The 21,634-nt window shown below is 36.3% G+C and overlaps 1 protein-coding gene across 3 annotated transcripts; it reads left to right on the top strand.

The window, feature by feature from the left end:
• The first annotated feature begins 989 nt into the window (after positions 1-989).
• LOC143226202 (uncharacterized) lies at positions 990-20,455 on the top strand. Of its 3 annotated transcripts, none has more exons than XM_076456872.1 (6): positions 1,011-1,124; positions 8,496-8,632; positions 11,154-11,265; positions 13,527-13,555; positions 15,668-15,826; positions 17,743-20,455. In XM_076456872.1, exons 3-6 carry the CDS (start codon positions 11,232-11,234, stop codon positions 20,248-20,250), a joined length of 2,730 nt encoding a protein of 909 aa, XP_076312987.1. In that variant the 5' UTR covers positions 1,011-1,124; positions 8,496-8,632; positions 11,154-11,231; the 3' UTR covers positions 20,251-20,455. The 3 variants fall into 3 exon arrangements, with proteins under 3 accessions (XP_076312985.1, XP_076312987.1, XP_076312986.1); XM_076456871.1 differs by lacking the exon at positions 8,496-8,632 and adding an exon at positions 10,495-10,615 and having other exon boundaries at positions 1,031-1,124; XM_076456870.1 differs by lacking the exon at positions 8,496-8,632 and having other exon boundaries at positions 990-1,124.
• The last annotated feature ends 1,179 nt before the right edge of the window (positions 20,456-21,634 follow it).

Below are 21,634 nucleotides of genomic sequence, written 5' to 3'. Positions count from 1 at the left end.
AAAAGTGAAAAACGAACAATAGTTTTGAAATATCGAAAAAGGCTGTGTTTCAAGTGTTATTCTAACATAGGATGGAAATATCTCGAAGTCTTAAAATTAAGATTGTTTGTTTGTTTTTCAGAATTTCGCGCAAAGCAACACGAGGGCTATCTGTGATAGCCGTCCCTAATTTAATAGTGTAAGACTAGAGGGAAGGCAGCTAGTCATCACCACCCACCGCCAACTCTTGGGCTACTCTTTTACCAACGAATAATGGGATTGACCGTCATATTATAACGCCCCTACAGCTGAAAGGGCGAGCATGTGTGGTGCTACGGGGATTCAAACCCGCAACCATCAGATTACGAGTTGAACGTCTTAACCCACCTGGCCATGCCGGGCTTTAAAATTAGGAGCTTTCGTTTGCTATGGTTAAAAAAAAACAACAAAAGAAGTTGTGATATAAAAAAATCAAACTGAATTATTTTGATGTTGCAGAAGTAACTACACATTACAATAAAAATACAAAAACATGAAAGCCCACCAGCGAATAAATAGCTGTCGTTACTTTTAAGACCACAAATACAATATACTAGGAGTGGTACAATTCACTTCAAAATGGATGGTTTCTTATTGTAAATTTCTCATCAGTAATTAATCTGCACTGCATTGTCCACCTCACATTGTCAAGACAAGAGCGTCACCAAAACCTAATAGAAAGGGAACTCGCGGTCTAGTGTCCTTGCCCTCTGACCATCTACAGAAGAGATTTCTCTGTGCGACCATGACCTTATGTGAAGATGTGTCCTAAGAAATCACTTAAACTGTTATTTGTTTAGTAATTACGTAAAATCCTAAAGAGAAAATAAAGTGGGCAACGGACCACTTCCACCTTTAGTCAGATTTTTACTTAAAAAAGAAATATTTTTAATATCTTTTGTATAGGTTATCATCTTCGTTTGCGCTTCCTGCGTTTTCTCCGCCCCGTGACGCATTTAACCGGTTTTAACGTTTGCTGAAAGTATATAAACTTAACATCGTATCTCATCTTATCGTTCACTTTAGTGTGTGACCTAACCCTCATGAATAGTAAAAACATCAGTGGATCCTCTGAGTCACTGTACTGAGTGAAGCCTGATCAGAAGGTAGGCTTTTATTTCAGCAAAATGACTGAAATCCAATGTTTCTTTACGTGAAGCTCTCTCTAAAACTTAATTACTAACTCAAACTTTTCTTTTCTTCTCCATAAAGCAAAAATATACTTCTATAGTATTATACTATAAATCCTCGAGGAATTATATTCCAATTCTAATTTTTGAGGCTTTAAGACCTGGAATTACATGTAAAGTTTAATTTGCTTGTAGTGAAGCACAAAGTTACATAATGGGTTATTTGTGCTGTGCCTACTACAGTTATTGAAACCTAATAGAACTTTGCACGCAGATACCTTCTCCTTTTATGTTGTTGTAAGTTAATCCACAGGAACATTGTAATTTCAAAAGTTGTGTTAAAAGAAAAAGTTTAATTTCGTCAGAATTTTCGAATTGATTATATTGCGTTTCATTAAAGTTTTCCACGTGAAGTTTGTCTTGTTTTAAGGGGGGAAGGATTCACTGAGGATAGAAAATTATTAATAATAACTCAGAATTAGAAAAACGACGAAATTGAAAATAAAAATAAATCAAATATTGTACAATCAAATGTATTGAGTTAAGAAGACCAAGCGATTTAGAAAAAAATATTAATTAATTTCATACGGTAGCTTATTGAGCTTGTTATTACTGTTTTCTAGTGCAATGGTTGTCTGCTAACTGTCGAGCATGAGGGAATCAAACCTCATATTTTAAAGTCGTAGCTCCGTATATTTACCATTAACTCCCCAGAGGAATTGTAGAATGTTACGTATATTTTTTAATAATTCATAGGTAGCTGTAAGTACCTCCTGAAACAACTGTAGAACGTTATGTATGTATTTTAATAATTTATAGGTAGCTGTAAGTACCTCCTGAAATGTTTTCTTCATAAATAAATATCTTAGAACAACAAAACAATTTCTTATAACCAGAAACTTTGTTTGTTTGTTTTGAAATTCGCGCAAAGCTGCAAGAGGGCTATTTTCGCTAGCCTTTCTTAATTTGTAGTGTGTGACTAGAGGAAAGACAGCTAGTCATCACTACCCATCACCAGCTCTTGGGCTACTTTTTTACCAACAAATAGTAGTCCAAGAGTTGGCGGTGGATGGTGATGACTAGCTGCCTTTCCTCTAATCCTACACTGCTAAATTAGGGACGGTTAGCGCAGGTAGCTCTCGTGAAGTTTTGCGCGAAATTTAGAAACATACATTTCTATAATGAAAGTAAAATATTCGGAAACGTTTATAAAGAAATAACACTATGTAACACAAATTTTGTTCCTGGATAGTATGTGTTATTTCTTAATTGCTTGTGTTGTAAACGTACAGAAAATGGCCATTATTCCCTTTAAACTTTACTTTTGTGACCCGGATAATGAAATTTAGAAATTAACCTATCTTGTATGTAAAAACAGGCAAATTTGCACATTTTCATTTACATAAGGTCTGAATAAAACAACATATGAATCAAGATTTACATGTATTTATACTAAAGTTATACAAAAATGAACAAAAATATTTAGTAGTGAGTAGTTTTTCGACATTTACGACTGTAATATAAATCACTTTCACGTATCAGCCCCCAAATGTAGTCTCGGCATGCGACTTTGTTAGATCAAGATCTCTGATGAAGACATTGAGGTCTCTTTGGTTGGGGTAATATAGGTTTCTCTCACCAACTGCACCTCTGAAATTGCAATGTGGATCTTCAACGTCTACCTCCTCTTCTGATTTGCTGCTCTCTGCTGAAGATGACTACTTTCTCTCTGTCAGAGTGGGTACAGAGAACTGAGGGCAGTGTGGCACTGGGGCGATAGATGATGGAAGGCCCGGATACATGATAGCAGATGCATTCTTGCCAGCTCTACGTTAAAAAGGGTCCACCATGCAGAAGTAGCAATTGCTTGAATGGTCAGTGGGTTCACGCCAAATTCTTGGAATAGCGAACTTCATGGCTCTCTTTTCCCCTCTGTACCATCCTGCAAGAGGGCAAAATAAATTTGTTATTATGAAGAATAAATTTATTTCATCCACAACTAATGTGTAAGAGGTTCATGGAAAATATTTTATATGTGATATTTTTCTCTACTTTTAGAAATTTAAAAAATAAATTAAAAGATATTTAAATTTTAAAAAGATAATGTAAAATATTACTATTCAAGCGAGCAAAAATTGTCCGTCTTACCTTCTAGAGTTTTTTTGCAGTGCTCGCAGGTAAAATGAGGTTCCCAGAGTTTATCTTGATTCCCGACAGACATGCCGAAATATGCGTTGTAGGCTTCACACGTTTTAGCAATTGCTGTCACAGAGTACTTTTTCCCTCTTGTCTTGATAAATTTGCCCCATACATAGCAGGATGCGTCTGGAGAATGCATGCAGCTTCTTGATGCCATCTCTGATAAAATCAGATAGGTCTGTGTGTTCACTTAGGCAGCTAGAACTAAACTGAAGTGGTGGGTGGTGAGCCCCTGTATATATATTACTAAAGAAAGTTCTAAAAGTTTTAAAAGGTTCTTGAAAACCCTCGTAAGTTCTACAACATTGTAGAAAATTCTAGAACGTTCTAGAAAGTTCTTGAATATTCTTGTATGTTCGAAAAAATTCTCTGTCAGCTACTCAGCACTGAATTTACCTGTAATGTTCTGGAAAATGGGTAAATTTGAAAATTTCATTATCTAGGTCACAAAAGCAAAGTTTGAAGAGAAAAATAGGTCATTTCCATTTACTTCAGGCATAAGCAATCGGGAAATAACACTTTCTGCCCAGGAACAAGAAAAAGTAAAAATTTTGTTACATAGCGTAATAGAAATAAAATGACCACAGTTTCAAAATCTACGCTGAGAAGAGTACTCATAAAATATTTTTTGTAGTTTTGCATTTATTGCGAACATAAAAAACGCATTTAAGCAGAATATCATATCGTATTTCAAACGATAATTGTCCATTTATTTCATTGTATAGAAAGATAGATAAATGAAGAATTTGTTACAACGTTTTTTTGCAGTATAATGTCTATTGGTTATTAAAGTTAACTTTGGCCTTTATACGTTTTCACAAAATTAGCAAAAAGTAATAGTCAACTTCAATATACATGTTTTAGCATGTACATAGACTTAGTAGTCCCAATAATAAATAAACATCTTCTTAATTATTTTGCATCTTTCTTGGCAATATTTAAACGTAAACTTATGCATGACTATGAACAACCACAATATCCAGTTGTAGAAGTTTGTTTTCCTTTTGGGGGATGGCGATCAGAAAGCTTACATTTAGATTCGGTATCAAACTATTGGCCCAGCATGGCCAAGTGTGTTAAGGCGTTCAACTCATAATCCACGGGGCGCGGGTTCGAATCCCGGTCACACCAAACATGCTCGCCCTTTCAGCCGTGGAGGTGTTATAATGTTACGGTCAATCCCAGTATTCGTTGGTAAAAGAGTAGCCCAAGAGTTGACCGTGGGTGGTGATGACTAGCTGCCTTCCCTCTAGTCTTACACTGCTAAATTAGGGACGGCTAGCGCAGATAGCCCTTGAGTAGCTTTGTGCAAAATTCCAAAAACAAACAAAATCAAATTGTTTTAAAATTTGCGTCTCAAGCTTAACTTTTATTGTGTTACGCCATCTAGTGTTAACACTGTTACCTGTCGAACTTTATTATGTTTTTCTTCAGCTCCTAACTCGTTTTTCCAAATATACTGTAGTTTAGATGTATTTATCAATCCTATCTTATTTAAATTCATGTTCTCTAATGGAACAGCAGTAAGCCTATGGACTTATTATGCTAAACTCCAGGATTTTATTCCCTATGACAAACACAGCAGATGGTTCAGAGTGGTTTACTGTAAACAAAATGAACCTAGTCTTAATTTTTTAAAATTAATTCAAAGTTCATAAAAATACTTTTTTCTAGGTCCCACATTTTGTGGCTTATTTCAAGTTAATGACAGTAACTCAGTATAACTATATATTAATATTAAAATATTTATCACTGATTTTTTTTCAGTCTTTCTGCAAAACTAATAAGTTGGAAACTCTCACTGACAGTTTAAGACTTTTTTTTATCTCCATTTAAATTCCTATTGTGATTATTTGAGTTCTAAAAAACTTGTATCAAAACTAGTGTGAAACATTCTTCACAGTACACTTATCAATATTATACACGATATTCGTTACGCAATTTTTTATTAGTTACCCATTTACGCAATATGTCTTACTAGCAAGCCCTTTATTCACATTTCTCACTAGTCGCTGTTAATAATTTTACTTTACACACGCTATTTGTACTGTTAGTAGTGTTACTATGATAAAATGTTTTTACTTGCACTATTTGTACTCTTAACAGTTTTATTATTAACATAGTAGCAAACAAATGTTTTTCACATCGTTATTTATATTTGAACGTTGTAAAAAAATTAAATCTTGGCAAAACGCCAACAAATGTTTTTTTTAGACACCGTTGTTTATTTTTTAATAGATAAGTTCTTGACGACATGCCTATAAACGTTTCTATTGTTAACAGGTTCTACAATAGTATAGAAAATACTTGTTCATTTTAATTACAACTACAGAGCGTAAAGCTTTATAAAAAAAAGTGCTTTAAAAACGTTTTTCTCTATTTCTTCTATAATATGTAATTGTGTTACTTTTATAAAAATGCCTTCAGAAGTTTGTTTTTAAGAGTAGCACATTTATTTTAAAAGGGAACTACTTTTTCACACAGGAATACACTATGGATGACTAACTTTTTGTTAATTATACCTACGATTCAGCACTTATTAAAGGAACTCAGTAAGAAGATTTTCTAAACGTTTGGTTTCTCTCAGACCCTAAAATCAGGTGTTCGATTCCCCTCGGTGGTCTCAGCAGATAGCCTAATGTGACTTTGCTATAAGAAAACACATTTACACCTTCATACCCGATAAGAATTAATCTGTAAAGGACATGAACTTGTTATATTTTCTAACAAAACTACAATAGAAATAAAAATTGTTGAAAATATAATATTTATTTAACTTTGTACTTGAATTTAATGAATTCAATATATGATGAAGTTAACTAGAAGTGTAACAAAATTACCAGCAGGAAGAAAAATCACAGCCTTCAATTAACGTTTTATTGAATTCAAATTGAAATTCTTTTACTATTTCTAAAGTTTTTTTTCACTTATATAATCTAAAGGTAGCGGGTTCGAATTACCTTACGCGCCAAACATGTTCGCCCTTTCAGTTGTCGGAGCGTTATTATGTGACAGTCAATCCCAATATTCGTTGTTAAAAGATAAGCCCAAGAGTTGGTGGTGGGTGATGATGACTAGCTGCCTTTACTCTAGTCTTGCACTGCTAAATTAGGGACTGCTAGCGCAGATAGCCTTCGTATAGCTTTGCGCAAAATAAAAAAAAAAAAAAATAAATTTTCACTTCCATAATTTTTCTCAAACGCGTAAATTATTTTTCGTGTTTTTTATGACATTCATAAACTCGCTATTATAATTGAGTATTGATTAATTGTATTATAATTTTGTAGTACTAAGCTACGAATATTGTATTATCGAATGTGAACTGTAAACTTAATTATATTTATTATTGAAGCAAAAGATGCCTTCATAAATATCTAACTTTACTATGAGTTGCGTTTTCAGAATCATTAGAAGAATGATCAAATTTTATTAATTTAAATTTTGATTAAAGAAATTTTTCCTCTTTTGACTGATTTTAATGGGATACACAAACTTCAGAATTTTGTATTACTTTGTTATAACATTCATGTTATATTAATTGGAAGTTCATTTTCACTATAAACAGGAAGACACGTTCAGGAAGGGACGGCTAGCGCAAATAGCCCTCGTGTTGCTTTGCGCAAAATCAAAAAACAACAGCAGTACACACACATTAATTCTCTTGAAAATTAGGAGGTTGCTCATTGTATTATAATTATTATATTTCAGCAAAATTAAGATCGTTTAAAATATAATACTTTAATGAAACTAATTCGGCAGTGGTGAGCAATATACATGTATATATATGTGTAATTAAGTAAGTTAATTATTGACTATCATTTCAAGGATTAGTAAGCAAAATTAAAATGATATACAACCCCATGCGATTTGGGTTATTAAACCAGTTAGAGTATTTGAAAGAATTTATTTAATTATCAGTAAATACCCTTGCTGTTTTCATAAAATTTAATGTTGCTATTAATCAAATTGTTAATTAAATGCTTATATCGTGCTTTTATTATAACGCTCACATTGAGAACGCTAGAAAAGCCATAAGCAAAGTTGCTGCAACCACAATAGCAAGATGCAGATTAGTCTGAATGTCGTATTCGAAAGTAATCGACAAAGTAATAGTTTGACTGAACTAATTAATGATTGGTTGTTTTTTTTTTAATTCACGCAAAGCTACTCGAGGGCTATCTGCCCTAGCCGTCCCTAGTTTATCAGTGTAAGACTAGAAGGAAGGCAGCTGGTCATCACCACTCACCGCCAACTCATGGGCTATTGTTTTACCAACGAACAGTGAGATTGACTGTAACATTATAACGCCCCCACGGCTGAAAGAGCGAGCATGTTTGGCGCGACGGGGATGCGAACCCGCGATCCTCAGATTACGAGTCGAACGCCTTAACCCACCTGGCCATACCGAACCACTAATAAATGACAGTAAAAGTATTAATAAATGTGTTCATAAGATTCAAAATTGTATCTTAAATACATTGTATCCTAAACTTGGATAATAAGGAATGTGAAAGTTCAGGCTGTGATAAACTGATTAATAAATCTTGATAAAGTGAGAAATGCCACAACATTATCAACTTCTACGCATACAGATCCCTGAATAACAAAGGTGGTATGCGTTTAATACAAAAGTAGTGTTATAAAAAGATGTTCTATTACATACATGTGAACGGGTGTGGCCTATCGGTGAGCGTGACAGGACGGTAAATATGAATATTAACGATTAGCGACCCGTTGCCGCATTAAATTCATCTTACATTTTGGGATCGTGCATGTCCTATAATATTGACGGCCAAATCCTACTGTTTGAATCAGACAATGATATACTAGAATTAGCAGAGATTTCTCTACTCATCACAGCGATATGTCTGCGGACTCACACTGCTATAAACCGGGCTTCTACACCCGTGGTAGGCAGAGCAGAGATATCCCATTGTGTAGCTTTGTGCTGAATTCTAAACAAACAAAACAAACGATGCCCTCTAGTAGACTGCAGCATGCTGTGAAAATACAAAATGAAACCCTTTTTCCTGCCTTATGCAACTGTTAACACTAGACTTATTTTTTACTTAAACTCATTCTGATGTAATCTGCTAAAAATGAAATCAGTTAAAGCGTTGTTTAAAATACAATTTCTTTGTTTTGTAGCTACGCTCAAAGCTATCTCTGCTGTCCCTTCCACACGTATCGAAACCTGTTTTTAGTGTAACACGACTTCATACGTGCCACTGTGGCACTTGGAGGGAGGGGTTAAAATATAAAAAAGAAAACAAGGCATTTTAATGGTAAGTTATCATGTTTAAAAAAATCAAAAATACAAAATGATTAAGGGTATGTGTACATTGGCATGATATAGAATATTAGTCATATATGTATAGTTCTGTATTAATTAAAGAATTATTGAAATAAAAATCAAAGATTTCCAGAAAACTGTGACCCATTCATTTTGTCGTTAAGTGTCAAACACGATTCAGATTTGTGGTTCTTTTCTAACTAAATTTATTGGTTACTTCATTCGTGTTCCATAAACATTTTATTTAAATTTGATATTTGGCTTTTTGTTTGTTTGTTTTGGAATTTCGCACAAAGCTACCGTCCCTAATTTAGCAGTGTAAGACTAGAGGGAAGGCAGCTAGTCATCACCACCCACCGCCAACTCTTGGGCTACTCTTTTACCAACGAATAGTGGGATTGATCGTAACATTATAACACCCTCACGGCTTAAAGGGCGAGCATGTTTGGCGCGACCGGGATGCGAACCCGCGTCCCTGGGATTACGAGTCGCACGCCTTAACACACTTGGCCATGCCGGGCCACTGATATTTGACATCTTCAACGTAAGCAGCAATTTATGCAACAGAGGTCATGTTAATGATTTATCCATGATTAAGAGCTACTGACGAGATATATGTCAACCATTACCCGTTCAACATAAGTCTTCTTAACCGAATAGCAGAAATAACAGTTACTTTTACAGTGAGTTTTTGTTTTGTTTTGAATTTCGCGCACAGTTTCACGAGGACTATCTGCGCTGGCCGTCCCGGATTTAATAGAGAAAGACTAGAAGGAAGGTAGCTAGTCATTCATCACCATCCATCACCAACTCTTGGGTTACTCTTTTACCAAATAATAGTGGTAATGACCGTAGAATTATAACGCCCCCATGCTGAAAGGGCTAGTATGTTTGATGGGACGAGGATTCGAACCCGCGACCCTTAGATTACGAAATGAACAATCTAATCATCTGACCATGTCAGGCATTTTTATAGCAGGCGTCAAGTGAAAGTGTGAATCGTGGCCAAAGGCAAATCGCGAGCTCGAGCCTTTAACCTTAAATTCCCTATCCCAGCACGTAAACAGCTGGGTCTCTTCCCGGTCTTGTTTATAGTTAACTAAAAATAATAAAAAATTAGAAAAAATAAAAAAGTTTGTTTTGAAGAATTATCTTGTGCAGAATACGAAAATAAATAAATAAATAAATGTTTACTTATTTATAGAATTTTAACCTACGAGAAAAAAGTATAAATTAAAAGTAATTCAACGAGCGAGTTGCGCAATTAACGTTAGCTTTCAAATATTACAAATTTAATTGCTAATCAAAATGTTTTACAAGATGATTGTTTGTTTACTTTTTGAATTTCGCGCAAAGCTACTCGATGGCTATCTGCGCTAGCCATCCCTAATTTATCAGTGTAAGACTAGAGGGAAGTCAGATAGTCATTACCACCCACCGCCAACTCTTGGGCTATTCTTTTACCAACGAATAGTGGGATTGACCGTCACGTTATAACGTTCCCACGGCTGAAAGGGAGAGCATGTTTGGTGAGACGGGGATTCGAACCTGCAACCCTTGGATTACGAGTCGAGTGCCTTAACCACCTGGCCATGCCGGGCTTATTTATAGGATAAAATCGATGCTTCGGAAGCTATTAAACAAATATATTTGCGCCAGAGAAAGCATTTCGCATCATCGAGCGGAGTTAAATAATTTAAAAGTAATTTTAAACATTTTTTTTTTTTATATCATTGCTCATTTTCGCCATTTTTGATGACTTTTTTTAATCTGAGTTCTTGATTTCAGCAACGTATTTTCTTCCGGCATTTCTTTTATATATGACCTTTTTTTTACATCACACATTTTTCACAGTGCCACCTACAAAATTGGAATACATTGAAATGTAAACAAATAACAAACATACCATGAAACAAAACTCGACTCATGCAGTCTTCAAATTTTGATTGACTAGCTGCATTCTTTTTTCCATACGGTAAGTGTAACTTTTGGTAAATTTTATGAACATTGTATTTTAAATGTCATTTTACTCTTAGAATACTTTAGTGTGTGTGACGCTTCATGTTAAAACATTTTAACTTACGATTGATTTAGTTTGCTTTGGATTTGGTGCAAAGTTACTCACGGGCTATCTGCGCTAGCCGTCCATAATTTAGCAGTATAAGATTAGAGGGAAGGCAGCTAGTCATCACCACCCACCGCCATCTCCTGGGCTACTCTTTTACCAACGAATAGTGGGATTGATCATCACATTATAACGTCCCCACGGCTGAAAGGGAAGCATATTTGGTGCGACGGGTATTCGAACCCGTGACCCTCGAATTACGAGTCAAGTGCCTTAACCACCTGGCCATACCTTGCCATTTTAACTTAAGAAGGTCTCGGAAAAATTAAAGGCGTATTATCAACGTAATTGCTAAATATTTTATATAATATTTCAGATGTAGTAACCACGAACTATCCACGAATAAATAAATGACTTGATTGTTTATTGTTTTTATTTATTATTTTAGGTGCAACACTACATCCTGAAAGCGGAGTGTTAGTTGAAGAAAATACATCAATTCCAAAAACTACCTTTTTTTTTCGATATGAAAAAAATTATACTTTGCTTAGTAATAACAGGTGAGAGAAACATAAAAAGTTGGAAAAGTGTTTCTGTCTTTTGGTTATTTTTTAATTCTTTCGGTATCAAAAATGAAGAAAGTGAAACATGTTTTAAGCAACTTGTAACGATTATTTTGTTAGCAAAAGCTACCGTGACCACTTCCTGGAAAAACATGTGAGATATATATACACTCTAATATATATGGTTTATACAGGTGGCCCACCAGTGGAGGACTCTGGTGTGTCGTAAATTTCGTTTCGCTTGTGGTTAAGTACACAACTACACAATGTCGCCATATTTACACAACAAAAGTCATTCAAAATAGATGGAATAAAAATTCATGTCAAGTCATTGTGATTTGGGAGACATATGGTGTGTGACAAACGTATCGAAACCCAATTTATAATGGTATAAGTTTGTAGACATACCTTTGTGTCACTAGTGGACGCATCGTAAATGAAACTATATCTTTTTAACCAGAATAGATACGGTAACAATTAATTCTCGAGACTAAATAAATCTATTTGAATTGTCCTATTCCATTTTCATTTACATTTGCTCCCCGCTAGAACAGCGGTATGTCCACGGATTTACAACGCTAAAATCAGGGGTTCGATTCCCCTCGGTGGGCTCAGCAGATAGCCCGATGTGGCTTTGCTATAAGAAACACACAAACACAATCATTTACATTTCTGTTTAGATATATGCACTGTGGATAGAGCTTGCTCTCTGGAAGTGCACATCTTTTACACATCTCTTCAATTTTGTAAGCTTTTGCCACCCTGTCGATTCCTTTTACATTTTAGAAGAAACAGTTTTTAACTTGTGGAGTATATGGGTTATGGTGTGAAACATCGAGTTACTGTTTCTTGTTTATTTGATAAAACAGCTGGAACACACTCTCGCTCGATTTTAAATATTACGTTTTTAAAATGTTAGCCAATTTTATGGGTTTCGACAAGAATCACTCAATATAAATGTAATAAAAACTCATGTCGAGTCATTGTGATTTGGGAGACATACGGTTTTGACAGATAAATTAAATTCAAGGTACTCTCAGTAATTCTATGTGAAATTGACAAAGCTAGAAAAAATATAGACGTGGTTGAAAATTGTCAAGGAAAAACACATATCCAATCTAAAAAAACATATCCAATTTAAAAAAACATATCCAATCTAAAAAAACATATCCAATCTCCTTTTTGTAAACGTTTTGAAAAAGAAGTAAAAAACAAAAACACATAGCATGGATTTCCCTCAAACACAATAATTATAAAACTTTAAAACCATTTCTAGCATTAAGAACAAACCTTCCACATTTTAAACAGACGTAAATCTCTATATAAAGTTTATGTGTTTGTCTATATATTGCTTTTCATCTGTCTTGACACACTCCCTTTCTACTGTTTCCACACATGTTAGTACACTGGCACGTGTCTCAGAAATAAATATCCTATTAACTGATTTATATAGAGAAAACCTATTTAAATCAACATCCCAATTCTGCTTTTTTTTTTAATATAACGCTTAGAGAAAGCACTTAAATCCTGATAATGTTTGTTTGAAGTAAAATAGCTGTCACAAATCTTTAAGTAAAATACGTGTTCTGCTGTAAACGTTATTCAGATTAGCCTGAAACAAATTCCAGAACGCTCAGTTCTACTGCCATCATGTACACAGAGTTATATACAGATTATTAACGGAGTACTTTATGAAGTTAATCAGTGAGAGACAACGTAGTATCGTGAAACTAACAGTAGTAGTTCTTCTAGTCACTTGAATTATTTGTGCCTTCCTTTAATTACTGAATAGAAGTATACATACGAGTTTTATTACAGCTCCGTTTTCATTTCTTTTTATCTTTGCAATTAATGTAAGCTCAACAATATGTCATCGAATTAATGCTCACTGCCTTGGTGCATGTCATAATAAAGCCGGTAATGAACTCCAAGGGTTTATCTATATAAAACTGGGAATATACAAACTTTTCTTGTTTACCTAACCCTATATTTTAAGAATAGATAATCAGAAACATGAAATTTTCTTGATTTTCTTTTCGTATACTTTCAGCTACTCAATAGCATGTAGGCCGTTACAATAATGTTAAATGCCACATGAAAAAGAACTCTTCGTGTTTATAGGATGATACTTCTTTTAGCTTGTTTAGTTAAAACCTTTATCTCTGGAACTAAATATAACTATATTTAATTGTTCTATTTTTACAGGCAATGTTAGGAAAATACAGACTTTTTAAGGAAAATATTTTTTTTATTTTCAGGTTTGCTGTCAGTATGTAAAGGGAATAGGGTGAGTAAAAACCATTATTATATAGAGTTATTTTAATAGCTTTAGCTCCAATTTCAACACTTTGTTTATTAGAACTTAAATAACACATTTTGTCATCAATATCATATCTAATGATCACAACAGAAAAGAAATAATTTTAATTAAGAACATTTACTGCTACTTGATATTGTGAGGTTGCATGTTCATTATCTCGGATTTTAAGTTATATAAGTTTTATATCATTTAACATATTCTTAGCCTTAATTTGAATTACGTGAATTTAATTCTGTTTTCAAAGTGTTGGGTATTTTTAATTGTTTTGCTGTATTTTCTCTGTCTTTGCCCAACAACGTTGTTTTAGCATTAAATAGTAGTAGCTAACTACTAACTTCGTAGGTAGGCACTTACTACAAGTGTTCAGAAAGAAACGTGGAATTACTTGCTATAAGCAAAGTATATTGGATAACAACCAACATACAGGTAAGGAATGTCTCTAAGAACGAGAACAGGCAAATATTACTTCCTGTAGGCCAACATAACAGATAACAGCCAACAAACAGATACGAGACGTGCTGAGCATGTGAACAACCAAATATTACTTCCTGTAGGCCAACCATAACAGATAACAGCCAAAAAACAGGTACGAGACGTGCTGAGTATGTGAAGAACCAAATATTACTTCCTGGAGGTCAACCACAACAGATAACAACCAACAAACAGGTACGAGATGTGCTGAGGATGTGAACAACCAAATATTACTTCCTGTAGGCCAACCATAACAGATAACAGCCAACAAACAGATACGAGATGTGCTGAGCATGTGAACAACCAAATATTACTTCCTGTAGGCCAACCATAACAGATAACAGCCAAAAAACAGGTACGAGACGTGCTGAGTATGTGAACAACCAAATATTACTTCCTGTAGGCCAACCATAACAGATAACAGCCAACAAACAGATACGAGACGTGCTGAGCATGTGAACAACCAAATATTACTTCCTGTAGGCCAACCATAACAGATAACAGCCAAAAAACAGGTACGAGACGTGCTGAGTATGTGAAGAACCAAATATTACTTCCTGTAAGCCAACCATAACAGATAACAGCCAAAAAACAGGTACGAGACGTGCTGAGTATGTGAAGAACCAAATATTACTTCCTGGAGGTCAACCACAACAGATAACAACCAACAAACAGGTACGAGATGTGCTGAGGATGTGAACAACCAAATATTACTTCCTGTAAGCCAACCATAACAGATAACAGCCAACAAATAGGTGCGAGATGTGCTGAGCATGTGAACAATCAAAAATTACTTCCTGTAAGCCAACCATAACAGATAACAGCCAACAAATAGGTGCGAGATGTGCTGAGCATGTGAACAATCAAAAATTACTTCCTGTAGGCCAACCATAACAGTTAACAGTCATCAAACAGGTACGAGATGTGCTGAGCACGATCATTAGTGACTTTCGTATGATGCAGAATAATGTATTTTATCAACAGACCAATGTTGGCCCGTTGATTGAAATCATCAAGAAGATATTATTAAGTCTGAATTTGTTTTTGTTTTTCTACTGCAAAGGCAAATACCTTAGATTTAAGCACAAAAACTAGACTTATGAGATTAACTAATCAGTTAGTACCGAAATATGGGTCAAAGATAGGTAGGTTATTTGTTTATGTGAACTTCGCGCTAAGCAGACCAAGGGCTATCTCCACTAGCTGTCCCGAATTCAGAGGTTATGAACTAAATGGAAAATAACTAATTAACACCATTCACCAGAAACGTTTGGACAACGAAAAGCTGGATTCACCCTTACATCATAATGCCTCCAAGACTGAGAAGGCAAGAACGTTGAATGATAAAATCAAAACTCACGATTCGAAAACTGCAAGTCGAGTGCCCAATCCACTAAACCGTACCAGGCCAAACAGAGGGATAAACTGTAAATATTTATCATGATAAAAAATATACAATGAGAGGATTAGAAAAGACCGAAACTTTGTATGTGCTGTTAATAGACCAGATCCTCTAGTTTCTTTAATATTTACTCGCTTTGTTGTTCTGACAAAAAAAAAACAATATTTATTTGTTACTGTTGTTTGTTTTTTGGTATTCACAAACAGGTCAAGCGGTGGGATGAAGATGGTGACGGTGGTAAAATGGGAGTCCTTGGTCAGCCCGGAGTTGACTATCCGGATTACATGAAGATTCCTGAGACATCGTTTACATGTAAAGATAAGTTGTATACCGGCTTATACGCTGACATCGAGACACGGTGTCAGGTGAGTAAAGGTCTTTATATGTGTTCAGTGTCAGGGGAGTAAAGGTTTTTATATGTTTTCAGTGTCAGGTAAGTAAAGGTCTTTAGATATGTTCAGTGTCAGGTGAGTAAAGGTTTTTATATGTGTTCAGTGTCAGGTGAGTAAAGGTCTTTAGATGTGTTCAGTGTCAGATGAGTAAAGGTTTTTATATGTGTTCAGTGTCAGGTGAGTAAAGGTCTTTAGATGTGTTCAGTGTCAGGTGAGTAAAGGTCTGTATATGTGTTCAGTGTCAGGTGAGTAAAGGTCTTTATATGTGTTCAGTGTCAGGTGAGTAAAGGTCTTTAGATGTGTTCAGTGTCAGGTGAGTAAAGGTCTTTAGATGTGTTCAGTGTCAGGTGAGTAAAGGTCTTTATATGTGTTCAGTATCGAGTAAGTAATATCAAACATATAGTTGCATACAGTGCTGTATAAATAAGGTAAAATATATAGATGCATACAGTGTGAGGCGAGTAAAAAGAAGTAGTTGTATACTCTCAAGCCATTATTGGAAAATTATAATTAATTACCATGCATGTATATTGTATAAACGTCTGATTTAGTGGCTTTAAACAATCTTCTCCTTTCTTGTAGTAGCTTTTAAAGTATAATAGAAATTATCGTAAGTTAAGGTAATAAACAGAAAAAATAAAAATGTTACATACTTTGAACAACATTTTTTGCTAAATCATTAGTCAGGATGAGTTCAAATCGTTTCATAAAGAAGTCTAACCTTCGCTATTAATAAGCAACAACATAAGGATATATATCAAGTTATGAAAAATAATAAAACATAAAAAGTTGTTGTTTTGAATTAAGTACATAACTACACGATTGACTATCTGTGCTCTATCCAACGCGGGTATCGAAACCCGGTTTTTAGCGTTGTAAGTCCGCAGACATACCGCTGAGCCACTGGGGGTGGTGTAATAAAGAGTAGAGTTTTTTATTTTTAGACTGGCAGCTACAAAAAAAAGTAATTACTCTTCGTCCATACGTATGTTTCATGTTATGAATGATTTTATTTCAATCGGTTTTTCTAATAGAAACTTCCATCCCCCAGTGGCTCAGCGGACTTAAAACGCTAAAATTCGGATTTCGATACCCGTGGTGGGTAGAGCACAAATAGCCCATTGCGAAGCTTTGTGCTCAATTCAAAACAACAAAAACACAAGAAACTTTCTTAACGTTTTATTTTCTGCCTTACGAAAGTTCAAATGAGTCGATTCATTTTAACATTCCAACAGCTGAACGAGTGTCAGCTAAAACAATATACAGGAAGAGCGATCACACCAAAAACCGGAAGTGCTTCCACGAATAAGGACAGAGACGTATGAACAAACCTCCATAAATTAAAATGTAGCCTAATAATTCGGAGAAAAGAACGAAAGCGTAATTTTGTTGGTTTAAAGACTGTCTTCATATTTGTAATCTCTACTAAACTATCTCGAATCTTCAGGAAAAAAATGGGGTTATAAGAAAACTAACGTAGTGAAGAAGAGATAAATATTTAACGCGCAATCTAAGCAACTTAAATGTACAACGATAAACTCGCCCTGTTTTCTATTCGCCTTAGGGCATCTCGTGTTTTTTAAGAGGCAAAGGTTAGTGGGTAGACTAGTTATGTCTAGAAAAATATAAATATTTTATACATTCTAAGCGAACAAACATCAACGTTAGAAACAAGAAAGGATAGCACAAACACTGTCGGGATTTAACTTAGGTTCCAGTTTTATTATGTGATCGTCAACCCTTTTTAGCACAGTGAAAATGCCTGTATAATATACCCCCCCCCATCAATGAAAAAGGTGATACATACTTTTATCAAATTTATAAAGTCGGTTTTTAAATGGCGAAAAGTAGTCTAATTAATGTTTAAAAACGTTTGTTTTTTGTTTAAGGTTTACCATGTGTGCTATCCCCACAACAGAAGAGCCAACTTCATGTGTGCAAGTGGCACTGTCTTTAATCAGAAAATCCTGGCTTGTGATTACTGGTTCAGCGTTGATTGTGAAAACTCACCCAATTATTATTACTTAAATGCCAAAATTGGAAATACCTCATTGCAGTTACACACCGAAGGCGAGGTGGAGCTTCAACAACTTCGACCTGGATCACGGTCTGGATACAAGCCCCAGTCTGGATCATATTCACAAAAGCAACCTAGTTCACAGCCACAACAACAGTTTGGTTCACATAAGCCTCGTCCTGGGTCACAGACACAACAAGAGCCTGGTTCACAATCTGGATACAAACCCCAATATGGATCTCAGCCACAACAACAAACTGGTTCACAGTCTGGACACCAACCTCAACCTGGATTACAACTACAACAACAACAGCCTGGTTCACAATCTGGATACAAACCCCAATATGGATCTCAGCCACAACAACAAACTGGTTCACAGTCTGGACACCAACCTCAACCTGGATTACAACTACAACAACAACAGCCTGGTTCACAATCTGGATACAAGCCTCAACCTGTATCACAGCCACAACAACATCCTGGTTCACAATCTGGATACAATCCTTTACCTGGATCACAATCACAACAACAGCCTGGTTCACAATCTGGATACAAGCCTCAACCTGGATCACAACCACAACAACAACCTGGTTCAAAGTCTGGACACAAGCCTCAACCTGGATCATATCCACAAAAACAACCTGGTTCACAGCCACATCAACAGCTTGGTTCACAGTCTGGATACAAGCCTCGGCCTGGATCACAACCAAAACAACAGCCTGGTTCATATTCTGGACACCAGTCTCGACCTGGATCACAGCCACAACAACAACGTGGTTCACAGTCTGGATACAAGCCTCAGCCTGGATCACAACCACACCAACAGCCTGGTTCACAGTCTGGATACAAGCCTCAACCTGTATCACAACCAAAACAACAGCCTGGTTCATATTCTGGACACCAGTCTCGACCTGGATCACAGCCACAACAACAACGTGGTTCACAGTCTGGATACAAGCCTCAGCCTGGATCACAACCACACCAACAGCCTGGTTCACAGTCTGGATACAAGCCTCAACCTGTATCACAACCAAAACAACAGCCTGGTTCATATTCTGGACACCAGTCTCGACCTGGATCACAGCCACAACAACAACGTGGTTCACAGTCTGGATACAAGCCTCAGCCTGGATCACAACCACACCAACAACCTGGTTTACAGTCTGGATACCAGCCCCTTCCTGGGTTACAACCACAACAACAGCCTGGTTCCCCATCTGACCACAAGACTCAGCCTGGATCACAACCACAACAACAATCTGTACACAAGCCCCGACCTGGATCATATCCACAAAAACAACCTGATTCACAGCCACATCAACAGCTTGGTTCACAGTCTGGGTACAAGCCTCAGCCTGGATCACAACCACAACAACAGCCTGGTTCACCATCTGGATACAAGCCTCAGCCTGGATCACAACCACAACAACAGTCTGGACACAAGCCCCGGCCTGGATCACAACCACAACAACAGCCTGGTTCATATTCTGGATACCAGTCTCGACCTGGATCACAGCCACAACAACAACGTGGTTCACAGTCTGGATACAAGCCTCAGTCTGGATCACAACCACAACAACAGTCTGGACACAAGCCCCGGCCTGGATCACAACCACAACAACAGCCTGGTTCACCATCTGGATACAAGCCTCAGTCTGGATCACAACCACAACAACAGTCTGTACACAAGCCCCGGCCTGGATCACAACCACAACAACAGCCTGGTTCATATTCTGGATACCAGTCTCGACCTGATTCCCAGCCACATCAACAGCTTGGTTCACAGTCTGGATTCAAGACCCGGCCTGGATCACAGCCACAACAACAACGTGGTTCACAGTCTGGATACAAGCCTCAGCCTGGATCACAACCACACCAACAGCCTGGTTCACAGTCTGAATACCAGTCCCGTCCTGGGTTACAACCACAACAACAGCCTGGTTCACCATCTGGATACAAGCCTCAGCCTGGGTCACAACCACAACAACAGTCTGGACACAAGCCCCGGCCTGGATCACAACCACAACAACAGCCTGGTTCACAGTCTGGATACCAGCATCGACCTGGATCACAGCCACAACAACAGCCTGGTTCACAGTCTGGATACAAGCCCTGGCCTGCATCACGTCCAGAGCCACAACAGCAACTTGGTTCACCATCTCGATACAAGCCCCGACCTGGATCACAGCCACAACAACAGCTCGGTTCACAGTCTGAATATGAGCAACAAAATGGCTACCATTCACAGCCTAGCACACAGCCTCAACGACAAATTCAGTTTGGATTCATTCAACCTGACTCACCGCAAACATCTTTTAAGCCTAACCCATGGATGTTTCCTGGAGGGATGATGATGATGGGTGGACCAGGTGACCGTTAAAAAAACGTTTTATATGAGTTAAGCCATCTTGTTGTTATTCAGTGGGATTGGAATGAGAGAACAAAAGAATAAACGGTTTTCCTGTCCAGGGACGTAAACTGGTTTCCAGTGTAATTTCTCTAAACTATCTTATCTTTCGGGGAATGTAAATGTAATTGTGATTTTCTAAACAAATTGCAACAATAAAGCTGTATTTTACAAACTATGACAATTGTGCATTTTGATAAACATTATCAATAACACAGAATTTTGTCACTTTACGTCGTGTGTTATCCTATTCATATCTTTTTTCATTCCAAGAAAAATGCTAGAGTATGAAAATACTACAAATAACCATTATTATTTTATAACCACTACCGTGCCTCTTAATATATTAATCCTATGCATTATTAATTCAAAGTAAAGAAGATAGAGGAAAGTTAAGATCTTTTTCACTATGTTTGTTTGTTTTTTTTTGTTGAATTTCGCGCATATTTACTCGATATACGCTTGTCTTCTCTAGTTTAAAAGTAATAGACCAGAGGGAAAACTGCAACTTACCATCACTCACTTTTCTTTACCAATGAAAAATGTGATTCATCATCACATCATAAAGTCCTTCTGGCCTAAAAGGGCGAGTATATTCGGCAATCCACCTTTTGAGTCTTATATACGTTCAAATGTAAATATGGAAAAGAGGTGGGGAGGTTAGACTAGCCCACAAGGATATTTCTTTTAAAAACCTTCAAGAAACCAACTATGTAGTGCAACATTATATCAAGTATATATTGTGTATTATAGAATATAAGTTACCATCAGTTTTGACACGAGCCAAGTTTGTACAAACGTGGAAAATTTTGCGTAGTATGGTAAAAGGTTCGACACGTCCATTTCTCCCAAATCAGCCACACTGTACATAGCCGCAATTTACAAACCGTGGCATTGCATGGTCAGAATTAGTAAAGTTTCAAATAAGTCCACCGTTAGTACAGTGGTATTGCTCCGGATTTACAACACTAAAATCAGGAGCTCGATTCCCTTCGGTGGGCTCAGCAGATAGGCCGATGTGGCTTTACTCTAAGAAAAACGTACAAACATTTACAAATACGTTTTAGTTTAACAATCTAATAAGCGATAATGGTGAAAGTGAGGGATCCCACGAGATGGCGCTTTAATCATATGTGTGATGCCTGAAGGCTCCAGATTTTAAAGGTATTTTTTTGCTTCGTTTCGGGTGATAATGTTGAGGTTGTATTAATTTTGTTTTACATAAGTATTATTCAAGGAATTGACTTTCATATATCGCATATCAACACAAGTTAAATATTTCGAAGTAAAGGCTCAAAATACTTCAGTAATGTGCGTTTTTTAAAGATGTTTTAGTACACGTGTGTGTTTTCTTAGA

The sequence above is a fragment of the Tachypleus tridentatus genome, chromosome 9 (assembly GCF_004210375.1).
Source record: "Tachypleus tridentatus isolate NWPU-2018 chromosome 9, ASM421037v1, whole genome shotgun sequence".
Lineage (NCBI taxonomy): Eukaryota > Metazoa > Arthropoda > Merostomata > Xiphosura > Limulidae > Tachypleus > Tachypleus tridentatus.
The sequence above is the reverse complement of the archived record's forward strand: the minus strand, read 5'-3'. Positions and strand labels throughout refer to the sequence as shown.